The 15905-nt window shown below is 40.2% G+C and overlaps 1 protein-coding gene across 4 annotated transcripts in view; it reads left to right on the top strand.

Moving 5' to 3' along the window:
* The window catches only part of SLC9A7 (solute carrier family 9 member A7), a 153062-nt gene that overhangs the window by 69562 nt on the left and 67595 nt on the right, over positions 1-15905 (top strand). For all 4 annotated transcript variants that reach the window (XM_004282005.3, XM_033409712.2, XM_049704820.1 and 1 more), the window contains exons 3-5: positions 1441-1518; positions 7318-7394; positions 10307-10419. In XM_004282005.3, coding sequence (XP_004282053.1) covers positions 1441-1518; positions 7318-7394; positions 10307-10419 — 268 coding nt within the window. The remainder of the gene's footprint in view (positions 1-1440; positions 1519-7317; positions 7395-10306; positions 10420-15905) is intronic.

Raw genomic sequence — 15905 nt, 5'->3', positions numbered from 1 at the left:
GTCCACATGTTGTTTTTCATTTAATGTTGGGGGTAGCTAAAATACTCCACAGGAAAAGGGATTATATATCTCTTCATTTCACTTGGGTGATTTCCAGGATAAGCACAAGATCTGTATTTATCCACATACATTCTAGTACCTTATAGACCCGGGCTTATCAGCAGGAGGGCTTCCATATAAAGTCTGGGGATCCAAGTTGTGTGAGACCCCTTTAATATGTGAAAGCTTGCAGTCAAAGAGTGTAGCCTGTGCTCCAAAAATTAAATTATTATTGTTCTCAGGATCTGCCATAATCCTTAAAGAAAATTATTCTCAACCTGGAGTGTTCAACATGCCCATCTTCTCTCTGTCCCTAAGGGCGGTCCTAGTGAGCTCTTTGCTCTCAACCCTTCATAAGAATGCATGGAATTTCCATAAACATTTGTGAAATTAAATGCAACTGAGAAAGATACCCAGTGTAATACCACACTAATGGCTGTTTACATTTAATAATTAGAATGGAGATTTAAAATAATTAATTGAAATAAGAGCCAGTTAATCTACCAACGTGAACAAATTCTTTAAAAAGGTTAGGAGGGGGCTTCCCTGGTGGCGCAGTGGTTGAGAGTCCGCCTGCCGATGCAGGGGACATGGGTTCGTGCCCCGGGTCCGGGAAGATCCCACATGCCGCGGAGCAGCTGGGCCCGTGAGCCATGGCCGCTGAGCCTGCGCGTCTGGAGCCTGTGCTGCGCAACGGGAGAGGCCACAACAGTAAGAGGCCCGCATACCGCAAAAAAAAAAAAAAAAAAAAGTTTAGGAGGCTTTATACAATGTTTAATTCTTTTCTGGATGTGATAAGGCTTTGCTCATAGTTCCAGAGTGATTTCCCTGATTGCCTACAGGTAGTTTTAGTCCCCTTAGAGTTGATGAATTTATGTTGATATTCAGGAAGTCACTAGCACCACTGGAGACTTTGATCTAGTCCACATTACATATCACAAATGGCTGGTCACTCAAAAGAGACTTAAATTCAGTAAGATTATGTCTATAAATTATTATGTGGTAGGATACAGAAAATTAATAAAGACTCACGACTGCATCTTTTATTGTAGTTGAACTTTTATAAAGGTTTGATAAAAATCAAGATGTTTTCATTTCTTGTTTAAGAACATCGACCAGAAGCTTTCTGTGAGTTCTCAAAATTGCATTGAATTGTTGTGTCTTAATACATATTCAACAACACACCAAGAGTAGAAGGCAGAAGTACCGTGTGGAGAAGAACAGGCCAGTGCTCATGGGAGCTGTGGCTTCTCTACTGTGCTGAGTTTGTGATTTTTCACATTTATGTCATTTGTTTTAAATATTCAAACTTTAGTCAGTGGCTTAAAATATTAAGCAAATATTATGGCACCAATTGGTATTCAACAAAAAAATTGGCTTTTTTTCTTTTTAAACTTTTAGGTAACATTTGATCCAGAGGTCTTTTTCAACATTCTGCTGCCTCCAATTATTTTCCATGCTGGATACAGTTTAAAGAAGGTAAGGAATTTTTGCCAGTATTTCTTAAAGCATGGGAATCTCTGCTTTAATTTTCCTGTACAATATTCTAGTTTTTTTCCTTCTCTCAGATTGCTTATTACTGTGTTCTATACCCACTCAGAGACTACAGTTGACTCATCATCAGTGACTCATTTCTGTTTTAAAGTCTAGAACTCTTATCCATTGCTGGTGGGAATGTAAAATGGTATGGCCACTCTGGAAAACATGTTTGCAGTTTCTTACAAAACTAAAGTTGAAATTACCATATGACCCAGTGATTTTATTTCTGAGGATTTATCCCAGAGAAATGAAAACTACTGTTTACACAAAAAACTGTACGTGGCTGTTCATAATAACTTTATTTGTAATAGCCCCAAACTGGAAACAGACAAAATGTCCTACAATAGGTGAATAGTTAAACAAGCATCCATACCATGGATACAACTCAGCAATAAAATGGAACAAACTATTGACACACAAAACAGCCTGGATGGATCTCAAAGGCATTATGCTAAGTGAAAAAAAAATCCAATCTCAAAAGGTCACATACTATATGGTTTCATTTATATAGCATTCTAGAAATGACAAAATTATAGGGATGGAGAACAAATTATTGGTTGCCAGGGGTTAGGGATGGTGGGGATGAGAAGGGGAGGGGGTGGCTGTGACTATAAAGTGGGTAGCATGAGAGAAATCTTCATGGCAGTGGAACAGTTCTGCATCTTGATTGCAGTGGTGGTTACAAGAATCTACACGTGTGATAAAATGACATAGAACTATGCACACACATTGTACCAATTTCAGTTTCCTGGTTTTGATATTGCACTACAATTATGTGAGATATAACCAGTGGAGGAAAATGTGTGAAGGTACCATGGGACCTCTCTGCACTATTTTTGCAACTTCTGTGAATCTATAATTACTCCAAAGTAAAAAGTTTAAAAAATACCATTATTGAGGGAGGGTCATTGTGTTCAGCAGCAAGGTTGGGCCTAAGCCCCTACATATTTAAAATACCAAATACCTTTATAAATAGTGTGAGTGGCTCCCTTCCTCCCCATTGTGGGACTATTCTGTGAAAATTTAGCCTTCAAAAGGGCCTACTTCAGATAACAGCCAAGGACCTTGTTTCAGCTGTCTTTCTGAAAGGGGACTAAAGGAAACCTTTTCAGTGAGCCTAGAGAAGAGAGATCTTGGCTGCCAATAAAACTCAGTAACATCCTTAGGAAGTAGAGAATGCCTTCAAAGTTGATAAACCTCTAGATAGATCAATCAAGGTAAAAAAAAAAAAGAGGAAAGAAACAAATTACCTATATTAGGAATGAAAGAGGGGACATCAGTATAGACCCTTCATACATTAAAAGGACAATAAGAGAATAATATGAACAACTTTGTACCAATAAATTTGACAACCCAGGTGAAATGGACAAATTTCTCGAAAGGCACAAATTACCAAAACTGACCCAAGAAGAGATGGAAAGCTTCAACAGCCCTATATTAATGAAATAAACTGAGTTCATAGTTAAAAACCTTTATGTAAGCCCAGATGGCTTCACTGGTGAATTCTCTCTAGCATTTAAGGAAGAAATAATGAGTCCTACCCAAAATCTTTCAGAACATAGAGGAGGGAACAGTTACCACTCATTTTATGAGAGGGTGCCTGCCCATCAGGCTGGTTCTTCTGTCAAAGCAAATCTGCAGTTTTCAGAAGGTTTTTAAACTCTTCCCAACCCACACAAATATAGTTATTTATGGAGCATATGATATAAAGAATTTTGCATATATCCTTTATTTCGGTTTTTATATACATTATTTCTGATCATCACAGAAACTCTGTAAGAATGTGAGCGTGGTAGATTACCTCACACCCCTTCTCCCCCAGGTTTCCAACTCATTTATAAACAGACACAAGGAGCTAACTGGCAACTGAATGATCAATTTATGACCCAAAGTCCCTGGTGACGCATCTTGGATGATATAGTTTAGCCCTTGGTAATGGGGCTCCTTACTGCCGACCTCATGAATTGAAGACAGATGCCCTTTAGCCACCAAGTCGGTCACAGTCACAGATACGGAGGCTGAAATGGAGAGATCGTAGAAATTGTTGGGCCTACCAAAGACTGCCTCTTTTGCTCGTAGCATGGAGGCCATAGGAGCAAGAGCACTCCCCCACTTTCCGTAAGAGAGTCAAGGCTACAAGTCAGGGTCAAGCCAATCTCGCCCTTCAGAGATCACATGGCCCCTTCTTACTGCATCACCTTCAAGGGAGGAGGGATGGAACTTAAGTCCCCTCTCCACAATGGATGCTTGAGGAGCAGGAGGCTGTGTTTCTGCACACCAGCCCAACGCACATCTGGACACTCACAGACATGTAGAGAATGTCCTGCATTTTACTGATGATGAAGCCAAATTGAGAACGATTAAGTGACGTTTGAGGTTATGTAGGTGGTGCAGGACTGAGTCAAGGTTATGCCTGTCTGTCTGACTGGAGGGCCTAGAGTTGTTCCTCTGTGTTACATTCTTTCCAGATATAGGTTTTCTGTACCGAAAAAGTATCCTTTTTCAGACTTATTTATGAGGTTGCCAGAGTAATCTGAATCTATATGTCAGCTATTGACATGTAAAAAATGGTAGATGATCTTACAGGTATAAATAATGTTATTCTTTATCTGAATAAAGAGTTTGGGAGCTGCTCTTAAGATCAAATGGGTGATGAATAATTTGGTATTTTAAATAACTAAACTTAATGTATAATCAAGGCCATAGTTGCTTTAAAATGAAACCAAACCGGGCTTCCCTGGTGGCGCAAGTGGTTGAGGGTCCGCCTGCCGATGCAGGGGACACGGGTTCGTGCCCCGGTCTGGGAAGATCCCACATGCCGCAGAGCGGCTAGGCCCGTGAGTCATGGCCGCTGAGCCTGCGTGTCGAGAGCCTGTGCTCCGCAACGGGAGAGGCCACAACAGTGAGAGGCCCGCATACCACAAAAAAAAAAAAAAAAAAAAAAAAAAATGAAACCAAACCATTGGTTGTGAAAGCCACTCTAATGGCTAAAAAAACCCTTAGTGTTTGCAGAGCCTTCCCTTTGTCAGCTTCATTTTCTCAGAAGAAAAACAAATAACAGGCTTAAGTTGTTTTTGAAATGCTAGTCTTAAAGGTTATTATTAGCTCTTAGTTTAGTCTCTTTCCTTTTTAATCAGGCACCTAAATAGTTGGTACTTATGTGGTTGCCATCTCTGATTAAATGTTCCCAATTAAATGTGTAATAAGTGTTTCACCATTTAACCTCTGGTATGTAAACAGATTCATACCCTTTGACCTATGTACATGTAGTTGTCATTCAGACATGGGCCTTCTTTTTTCTAACTTGAAAAAAGTACCATGGTCTTAGCTCTGATTTTGTGCTACCACTCAGTTTGCTTAGAGGGCATTGGCAGGGAAAGAATTCACCTATAGGAGCTTTCATGTTTTGTGCATTTCCCCCAATACACACACACATACACACACACACCATGTTCAAATTTGTCAGGGGAATGGGCGATGATGAGGTTTCCCAAGGAGTAGGAATGTAAGGCTTAGAATGGTACAACTAGGAATTGGGATGCCGGGTGGATTTTCATTGAATGCAAACCTTCTCATCCTGATCTGTTTTAGGTTTATATTCTCAAAGGCTTTACCAGGGCATGTCATCTCCTTTTGTTTCTTTTTGCCATTCTATAATGGAAAGGGAAAAGAAGGGAGAGACTGAACCAGTCATGGCTATGTGAACCACACGTGACTGTGAACTGTTAAGGCCAAATAAGAAGATGATGAAAGATACAGGATTCCACTAGACACCTCCTGTCCTTCTTCCCTAAAAGGATGTGGTGGGAATCAAGAAGGGCATCTTGTGCGGTGAGAGTGCAATGCCTTGGGGTCAGAAGACCTGCTTTCCAGTTCTGGTGCTGCGGTTTGGTAGACATGTGACTTCAGGCAGCTCACATCACACTTTTGAGCCTTAGTTGTCTCTCATATAAAATGGTCCAAAAAACACCTTCACGATGAGGTTGTTGTGAGAATTGGATGAGCTAATATGCGAAAGTACTCTGTAAACTATGAAGTATATAATGAAATACTAGGTGTAATAATATACAAATAAGTGGCATGTTATACCTTTTCAAGATGCAATAAAATTCCAGTTCATATCAACAGATATGAATGGGATGGGTAATTTGTGTGTGTGTGTGTGTGTGTGATTTTAGAATATATCATGAATGCATTTTTGGTGGTAGATTTACATTTCTAATTTTCTGCTTTGGCTAATATCATAAATACAAATTTACTTAATATATTCAAACCAACCATAGGAATGATTACCCAAAAGAAAGCCGAGTGGCAAGGGAAAGCACATCTAGGGTTAAAATTTTGCTCCTGGATACTTCGCATGGGTTTCATTGGTCTCATGTCTTGTCCTTGATGCACTCCCTCCCTGGTTTAAGCACTTGATGGAGCTTTTAAAGGCAAGTAGGTCACAGTTGTTGGTTTTTTTTTGAAGCCTAATTTTTTTTTCAAAACAGTGGCATATAAATGCATTAGCATTAAAAAAAGACTGAGGACAATGACTGATTTAGGAGGCAAACATAATGTGTCTATAATATGTACAGGCAGTACCTTCATTTGATGACTGTCAGTGTGGGAAGCCCTTGAAGGATTCTGTTCTGAGCAGGTGGTTTAGGGCCACTAGGGGTTCTTTGATGCCTTCTTCACAGCCTCAGAGAGGGGCAGGCATTGGGGAAGGCTGAAGCCAAGGTCTTAGGTCCTCTGTCTGGAATGCAGGCCAGTGGTCGCCTGCAGCCCTGTGTCTGATCAGACTTCGTGAAGGCTGCTTGATCCAGGCTGAGTGCTTCTTCTGTGCCCTCTCTTTCCCTGATGGTGCTTAGCTCACATGCTGGGGCTCTCCTGCCTTTTAAAATTTCTAGATAAAGTGTTCCTGGTTCCTGTTTAATTAGGGTGTTTAGGGGATTTTGTTTGTCTGTTTTTGTTAAATAGTTATGATTGTCCAGTGTGAACAGCTTTATGCCTTGAGAAGTAAGGATCATGTCTCAGGGTCCCAAGAACATGGATTTTCCCCATCAGAATATCCACAGGCCCAGTGATTTATGAGAAGTAAATTCGTGTGTGTGTGTGTGTGTGTGTGTGTGTGTACACATACTTTTAAATTTGCCCATCTTAGATGAACTACCTGTTTCTTGTTTCTCCACACCTATCTCTATTTTTCCTCTTTCCCAGGCTCCAAAGATTAATTCAGATGAATATCAGAAGACGCCTCCGATGCTGAGTTAACCAGAAAGCTCCTTAGCACTTTCATAGCTTATTAGTTTCAAACTTATATCTGTAATGTTCTTCTAAAGTACCACCATAACTGGAAGTGACTAGTTGAATCACTAGGGTAAAATAGTTTGGGTTAAATCTGTGAAAATGATTGGTCTACTTACACACACATAATTCTCTCTCTCTCTCTCTCTCTCTCTCTCACACACACACACACACAAAACACACAAAATGTAATTTAATATAATCAGCCAGAGTAGTTTTTTATGAAATTTACTAAGGCCTTGCTTGCTTGCTTACTGATTGGTAGGACAAAGGATATCTTAAAACCATGATTTTCTAAGGCTAAATAGCATTATTCAGGAGTAACTTCAGTTGTTAATTAATATAATGGAAGCAGTAAGTAAAGTTTCACTTTTTAGAGACTTGTAGTGTTTCTAATGTTCACTGTCAAAATTCACAATGTGATTCCTGCTTTTTTGTTTTATTCAGAGACACTTTTTCAGAAACCTTGGGTCTATTCTGGCCTATGCCTTCTTGGGGACTGCCGTTTCCTGCTTCATTATCGGGTAAGTGACTCTTTGTCATATAACCAAATTACCACACTTCCAAAGAGATGAGATCCACATGGGTCCACAGAATCCAATATTTTCCCCAGCTTTATTGAGATATAATTGACACATAACATTGTGAAAGTGTAGGGTATACAGTGTGTTGATTTGACACATTTATAAATTGCAAAATGATTACCACCATAGTATTAGCTACCACCTTCATCCGGTCACATGGTTACCATTTCTTTTTTTGTGGTAAGAACATGTTAGCAACATTCAAGTATGTGGTAAAGTATCATTAGCTATAATCACTATGTTGTACATTAGATCCCCAAACTTATTAATCTTGTTACTGGAAGTTTGTACCCTTTGAGCAACACCTCCCCATTTCCCCCACCCCCCCAGCCCCTGGCAAGGGCCGGATTCCAGTATTTTGATGTTTATGATGATTGTAATTAAGATCTAGAGTTACATTGTCCAGTGTGGTAGCTATGAGCCACATGTGGCTATTTAAATTGAAATTAAGATTCATTAACACTGAAATAAAATAAAACCTAGTCCCCAGATCTTAGTTTCTAATAGCATTTTTCAATGAAAAGAACCAGGACCCCTTGCAGAAATGGCTGATTCTAGGGCTGGGGCAGCAAATGTACAAAATGACAATGGAGCATCTTATAGTGTCAGAGAGTAAGGAAGTGCTCAGAAAACAAACAAAAAGGATATGGAGCATGTCAAAGGGACACAGAGTCAGCCTGAAACCCCCCCTCCCTAATGGCTAAAGAACAACAAAAGAAATAACATTGTTTTGGATCATCACCCAAAGTATAAAACAAATATATTTGAGTCTATACTGATATAAATAAATGATTGGATGAATAAATAAATGGGGGAGAAGTGACAAATCTGTGCAGAAGAATTCCAAATAATTTATGCAGATACAACCCCCCTCAAGGAGATGAAGCTTGGGCCTTCCCCCCTTTGATTGTGGGCTGTGCATAGTGACTTCCTTCCAAAGAGTACAGCATGCAAAGGAAGAAGAAAGAGTAGCTTTACAGAGGAGAAACCAGGCAAACATTGCCTCAGCCAGATGATCAAGGTTAACACCAAAATTGGTAAATCATGTTGATATGCTGTACCTTTGATATCTGTGATGAGAATGGCGCTTACTGCTGTGTCTTCCTCCCAAAATCACATTACCTCAGTCTAATCATGAGAAAAAAAAATCAGACAAGTCCCACATTCTGCAAAATACCTGACCAGTACTCCTCCCCAACTGCCAAGGTCATCAAAAACAAGCAAAGTCTGAGAAACTGTCACAGCCAAGAGGAGACAAAAGAGATATGATGACTAAATGTGATGTGGTATCCTGGATGGAATCCTGGAACAGAAAAGGGATATTAGGTAAAAACTAAGGAAATCTGACTGAAATGTGAACTTTAGTTAATTAAAAAAAAATTAGCTGGAAAGCTGGAGATAAAAGCAGGAGGCTTTTATGCCACTAAAACAGGAGGGGCTTGGACTTCATCCTTTAAGAGAGACAAGCCACTGAAGAGTGACAGGTTAGATAACTGGTATCGGTGACTATAGGGAAAACGCTACCACGGAGAAGTCTATTGCTCAGATCTAAGCTTATGATAGAAGGAAATGGAGAGGAAGGTCTAGTTTCAAGAAATATTTAAAAAGTAGGTGAAAGAAGCCTTTGATAAGCAACAAAGAGCAAATCAACTCTGTATCATAGAATTCCTGTGAATTGAAATATAACTGTTTAGGTGTCTGGAACAGTGTCAATGTCTGGCACACAGTAGGCAAACACTAAGTTATAGCTATTTATTCTCAAAAGGATTCAATTCTGCAAATAGTTCTTGAACTTCTAGCTTCGTCAATCTACTGTTCTAGACACCTAAGGTACAAAGATGAGCAATGATACGGTCTTGACCTTTAAGAAGCTTATTATTGGGGGTTGGCTGTAGGGTACAATGAGTCTATTCTGTGGCTATTTATTTTTGGCATTTTATTCTTTTCAATGTCGTTGTAAATGGGATTTTCTTAATTTCTCTTTATTCTGTGGTTGTTTTTATTTCCCTAATCCCTACAGCTGTTACCAACACACACACACACACACACACACACACACACACACACACACACACACACACACACACCCTTAATAACATGTACTAGGCCTTTTAACACTCTTCACTCCTCCCAATTTGTCAGCTGTCCTGTAGGAAATGTGCTCTGGCCATGTTGAAATATTAACTTGGTGGTCCTTCTTGGGCCATATCACATTCTGCACAGTATAAGGAGGGCTGCTGCTGGCCTGCCTAACCCATGCAAAGAGTGAGAAGCCAGGTATGTCCATGAGTATGCTGATATTTTAATGGGATGTTCAAAGAGCTTTGCCTCTCTTCCCTTCTTTGAAATAATTATTGGCAGAGAAGGTTGACCAGTTGAATCTTTGTGGCCAACCCATTTTTTTTCTCTCCAGCTTCATCCAGTCCACTCATTTCCATGACTTTAAATGCATTGTCTTAGAATCCTGGGAGTTTTGTAGCAATTCATTACCCATTTTGCAGGGTTCTTTCTCTCCCTTTCTTCCCTACTACCCAGTTGCTTAAAATGCCCTAACTGTTGCTAATTAAGGATCATACTTTATAGTTGTACATAAGCACAGTTCTTTAAAATGGAGTGTTCAGATATTTCAGCAAGATGACATTAACTGCAGACCATTACTTGGTGCCAAAGTCTTATTTGCACATGTTCCTGGTAAGTGTCCAAGCACGGCAGCTGCCCGATGTTTTCACAAACCTCTCTGGAAGTACAGTATTCTAGTACTCCTCTGCTTGCTCATTTGCCAGGTTACTCGATGAGATGGGTTTCTTTTCTTTTTTTTTCCTTCTGACATAGTTTACCTTCCCTTCTTTCAGAAATCTCATGTATGGTGTGGTGAAGCTCATGAAGATTGTGGGGCAGCTCTCGGATAAATTTTACTACACAGATTGTCTCTTTTTTGGAGCAGTTATCTCTGCTACTGACCCAGGTATTTGCATATTTGGCCTTATCATTATGATGTTTTATTATTTAAATCTTAAAAAGTTCAGAGCAATCATTAACTTTCATTACAGTAGGGAGACTGTAGTATTAACATGGAACAGTGGAGGAAGAGACCAGTAAGTGGTCTAACAGACTTAGATGGCTTTTCTAAGGGCCTGCATTTCCCTTTTCTTCTTCTTCTTATTGTAAAAAAAACAACATAAAATTTACCATCTTAATCATCTTCAGGTGTATAGTTCAGCAGTGTTGAGTATATTCACATTGTTGTGCAACCAATCTCCAGAATTTTTTCATCTTGCAAAACTGAAACTCTATACCCATTAAGCAACATCTCCCCATCCTCCCCCCACCCCACCCCCCAGTCCTGGGCAACCACCGTTCTACTTTCTGTCTCTATGAGTTTGACTACTGTAGATACCTCATATAAGTGGAATCATCAGAAGTTGTCTTTTTGTGTCTGGCTTATTTCATTAGCATAATGTCCTCAAGATTCATCTATGTTATAACATGTGTCAGAATTTCCTTCCTTTTAAACCTGAATAATATTCCATTGTATGAATATACCACATCTTGTTTATCCATCCATCTGCCAACAAGCCCTTGGGTTGCTTCCACCTGTATTTCCCTTTTGTCTTTCATTTTAGAATGTCTAATTTAGTCATAATTTTTACACTTAGACTGTCTTTTTTCTCTGTGTTGTGCTTTTTCATTCTTTTAGGAAACCTATCATTTGGTTTAAATAATACCTTTGCTTAGTAGAAATGCACACCAGTACCTGTAGTGAATGTAATTTAATTTGTAAAGTCCTTTTGTGCAATGTTCCTGCACACTGTAATGTGGTTCCTATTCATAAATCTCTTACCTTGTATTTTTCAAGTGTTAGTTGAACCAGTTCTTAAAAGTGGAATTATTATATACCCTTCCTCCCCTGCAGCTCAAAACAAACAAACAAGCTCTCCTCTCCAAGTTGGAACCCATAATTGAATCGGTTCACATAAAGTAGTTACGGCTATTCTTTCCTCTAGTGTTAACTACTGAGAGTGCCATTGCAGGGAAAGAATTTATGGAGAAAGAGCTGATCTTGTTCTTACAGTACAGATGGAAAGGTCTTTTCATTGTCTATGATGTCCTCTAACATTCTGGGCAGTAATGATCTCTAAGATATACAGATTCCCACCATGCCCCACCTCCACTTCACCGTGCCTCTTGGGGGGTCCTCTAGATCAGCGCTACCCAGTAGACCTTTCTGTGATGATAGGAATGTTCTATAGTCTTCCCAATCCTTTATGGTAGCCAGTAGCTACGTGTGGCTATTGAGCACTTGAAATGTGGGATAGTGCAAGAAGAACTGATTTTTGAACTTTATGCTCAGTAATTTAAGTTTAAATGGCTACATGTGGCTAGTGGCTACCGCATTGGATAGCACAGCTCTAGACAGTTGTGTAGCTCTGAAAAATCTTGATGATCCAAAAACCATTGATCTCTCTCACCACCCCCCTATTTTTTTTTTTTATGTTTTGAAAAAATTTTTTTCCTTTTTTTTTTTTTTTTGGCCGCACCACGAGGCATGTGGGATCTTAGTTCCCTGACCAGGGATCGAACCCATGCCCCCTGCAGTGGAAGTGTGAAGTCCTAACCACTGGGCAACCAGGGAAGTCCCTCTCACCCCCCTGTTTTCTTACAAACACTCTAAGTAAATTGATACTGAAGACTTGGCTGGTTGAAGCACCCTTGTTTGTGAGAAGAATGTGGGATGTGGAGTTGCAGGTGGTGGTTTGAGTTCTAGCCCTGCCAGTCAGTAGGCGGGTGGCCTGGGCACACTTTATCTCCTGAGCATCAGTTTCCTCATTTATGAAGTAGGAATAATGGTACCTGTTTCCTATTGTGAAGGGCTACTGTGAAGATTAAATGAGATAATGCATGTAAAGTGTTGAGCATAACATCGGCTGATTATGTTGGTCTCTATCAACATCTTCTGACTCAGGCAGAGATTTCTCTGTTTTACCTCTGTGTGTGTGTGTGTGTGTGTGTGTGTGTGTAATAACAGGTTAGCACTTAACCTAAGCACTGTGAAAAGTAGCTTTATTATTCTAACACTACAATGTCTGTGACATCTCCAAATGTGTGTCTGTTGAGAAATGATTCTATATAAGTTTAAGAAAGGTGTTTAGTGTCTCTGAAAATATATTACTAACTATATTCATCTATAACTTTATTACTAAAATCTTATTAGTACCACCAATAAGCAAAGGGAGGTTAGTGTAACATAAAGATTACTGATACTGTTTTCTGAGCCATAGTGTCGCTTCATTTAATTGGATAGAAAGGCTTATTTTTCCAGATTATCTTTGTAATTGTTTACTTCACTTTAATGTGTCCATGCTGTGGTAGAAAATAATGGAAGGCATTACCATGACACACCATTCTTATTTGTCCTGTGAAGATTGGCACAGTAAAGGTTTTATAGAAATGAAAGCTCTAGAAAATTGAAACTTTAAACTTGTTAAACATCAGGACATTAACTTTAACTGCTTTTTAATGGAAATCTTTCTGAAATGTAGAATGTTTTTGTAAATTAAAAGTGTTTTACCAGCTTCCTAAAAATCTGTTGTTTGAGAACTTGGGCCATAAAAGAAATAAAAACTTTAAGTGCAGAGTTAGAGGGGAACCATAAGACCAAATTGACTTCTTGTGCCTGGTGCATCAGACAGAAATTCTGGTATTGGGATATGTAGTGGTATTGATGGATATGAAAGAGTAAGAGTCCTTGTCCCTGATTTCACTGTACTTGGCTCTTGTATTTGGTCTTTCTGTTGATGGGGGCAGCCTGTGCGTGGTATGCTATAGGCTGCTCTGTGACCAGGAGCCCTCTCCATTCCATGGTTATGTGTCATGGGTGCCACGTGCCATCTTTGTGGACTGTTACTTAAATGGATCCACGGTTCAGGAAAGAAAATATAAGTTTCCAACCTGTAGTATTGCTACATTCATAAGCAGCTGCCAGAGAAAATGAGCGCCATTCCTTCTTGTGAGCCATTATGCAGTGATTCCTCTCACTGGAATCCTGTCACTTCTATACCCCTCGAGTCAGTCAGACCCACTCACAGGTTTCAAAAGCTGTGATCTGTGTTGTCAGAGAGTAATTCTCTAGTTGCACCACCCAGGCTGGTCAGTCTTTTGCTTAGTCTTTGAGACTGAGTTCAAATCTGCCACCTGCCTGGTTATTCTTCCTTTACTGCTTCAGTCAGTAGCTCCCACAGCTCTTGAGTCAGGTCTATTTTCTACATAACATTACTTGCCGCTTTGTGCTGAGCGTTTGCAAGTGCTAAGTACTCTTTAGTACACAGATGGAGTGTTCAGGGAAAGTTAGTTGAAGGAACAAAGTCAGGTTCTTGATTTTTCCTTCTTTCTCTTTCCACCGTTCTTTCATTTTTCCCACTGCTTTTTAGATACCTGTACCAGCAGTCTTCAGTCAGTGAATTGTAATTTCTCAGTCCATGTCCAGTTGGAAACAGCTGCTGTGACCTTGTTCTCTCTGATTGCAAGGGTCCAGCTGTGGGGGGAGCCACTCACCCAGTCTGTCATCCCCTTCCTACCCCCACCCCTGCATCATCTTCTGGTTGTCCACACCCGTAGTCCTCATCTTGGTTGGGCACAGGCTTGCCCAGGAGGGACATGGCCGACTTCCTGCCTTGCTTTCTAAGGTGATGGGCAGGGAGAATGAGAAATTGAAATTCAGAACAGCCAAATTCAGACCAGTACAAAGTGTTAATTATTAATTATGCAGAGCTAGTGTTTATTGTCGTAAATAAATGAGTTAACTACACATTATTATTATTTTTTTTACTACTGGTACAGTAGTATTTTAGGAAAATAGTGTTTAAAAGTCAAAGGGGCTTTTGAAAATCATGTACTCAAGGCTTCGCTTTACTCTGCCTTTGGACTTTGCTGTGCACTATTGGATGGCTTCCGTTTGCCCCTCCACATTTCCACACTACCCTTCCCCACTCTCTTCTTGGCACTGGGAGGCTGACTGGTATGGAAGATTGCAAAGGTTCCTTTGCCTTCTACTTTCCCATTGGATTTGTCCGCGGGGAGAGCACCAGTGGGAGACTGGGAGGAGGCTAGACATGCAGGGTCCCTGTGGGCTGGCTGTGTCCCTTGAACAAAGGTCACGGCTCCTGTTGGGTGACCCTCTCCACACAGCTCCTGGTTCTGGCAACCACTCCTTCCCTGGACTCTTTGAGCCTAGGGATGGTATAAAAGCTCCCTGTTTTCAGCCACAGGTACTGCCCTCCCCCTCTCCCGTGCTCTCTACACACTTCTATAAATAATGCCTTTATAAACACTTCTCAAATTACTCATCTGTTTCCTGCCAGAACCCTCGCTGATAAAGTCCTGGGACCCAGGTGTCCTGGGCTGCCAGCCCTGTGCTCTGTTTGTTGAGATTAGCCTCCACCAGTCTTGAGTCCCTGACTGATTGACTGACTGATGTAAACAGAGGCCTCTGGTGCCAACCCCCAGTGGACGTACTGTATGAGTAATAGATAAAATTTCTCTCGGGTTTGACCACTGGGATTTTGGGAAGTTTGTTACGGCAGCAGAAAGTAGCCCACCACACAGGGCCTGTTTTCTCATCTCTAAATTGGGAGATATGATACTACTACCTTCCTAGGGTTTTTATGAGGACTAAATGAGATTGTAAAATGTTTAGCATAGTGCCTGCTTCCCGGTAAGACCTTAACCATTGTTATTATTATCATTGTTAATTTTTCCTCAACATTGGGTTCAAAACAAGACAATTCTTGTGTCATATAACGATAAACTAAGAGTAGAGGTTTTGTATTAGTCAGGTTTCTTCAAAGAAACAGAATAAATAGGAGACATATGTGTGTGTGAGGGGGAGAGGGAAAGAGACGTATTGATTGATTGACTGCTTGATTGTAACGAATTGGCTTATGTGATTATGGAGGCTAAGAAGTCTCAAGATCTGCAGTGCAAAGGCTTGAGAACCAGGAGATCCAATGCTGTAGTTCCAGTCTGGGTCCAAAGACAGGCAGAGAAAGTGAATTCTCCCTTACTCTGCCTTTTTTGTTCTAGTGAAACCTTCAACAGACCACATGAGTCCCACCCTCACTGAGGGGGGCCATCTGCTTTACTCAGTCTACTGACTCAAATGTTAATCTCATCCAGAACCTCACAGACACATCCAGAATAATGTTTAATCGAAAATCTGGGCACCCCATGGTCCAGTCAAGTTGACAAGTAAAATTAACCATCACAGGTTTTATGTAAGGAGCCACACATATCGTTAATGTAATAAATAATCCAGAAAACAAGAACTTTTTTTAGCCTAATCCCTGAAGATTTTTCCTGTTGTGTAACTTGACAAACTGTTTTCAAGGGTGGAAGAAAGAGATTGACCTTGTTTGTGTCTTGTTTTATGCAGATGACATGTCTGTCCTTTAGGAA

This window comes from Orcinus orca, chromosome X, assembly GCF_937001465.1.
Source record: "Orcinus orca chromosome X, mOrcOrc1.1, whole genome shotgun sequence".
In the NCBI taxonomy this organism is placed as follows: Eukaryota; Metazoa; Chordata; class Mammalia; order Artiodactyla; family Delphinidae; genus Orcinus; species Orcinus orca.
This window is presented reverse-complemented; position numbering and strand designations above follow the sequence as displayed.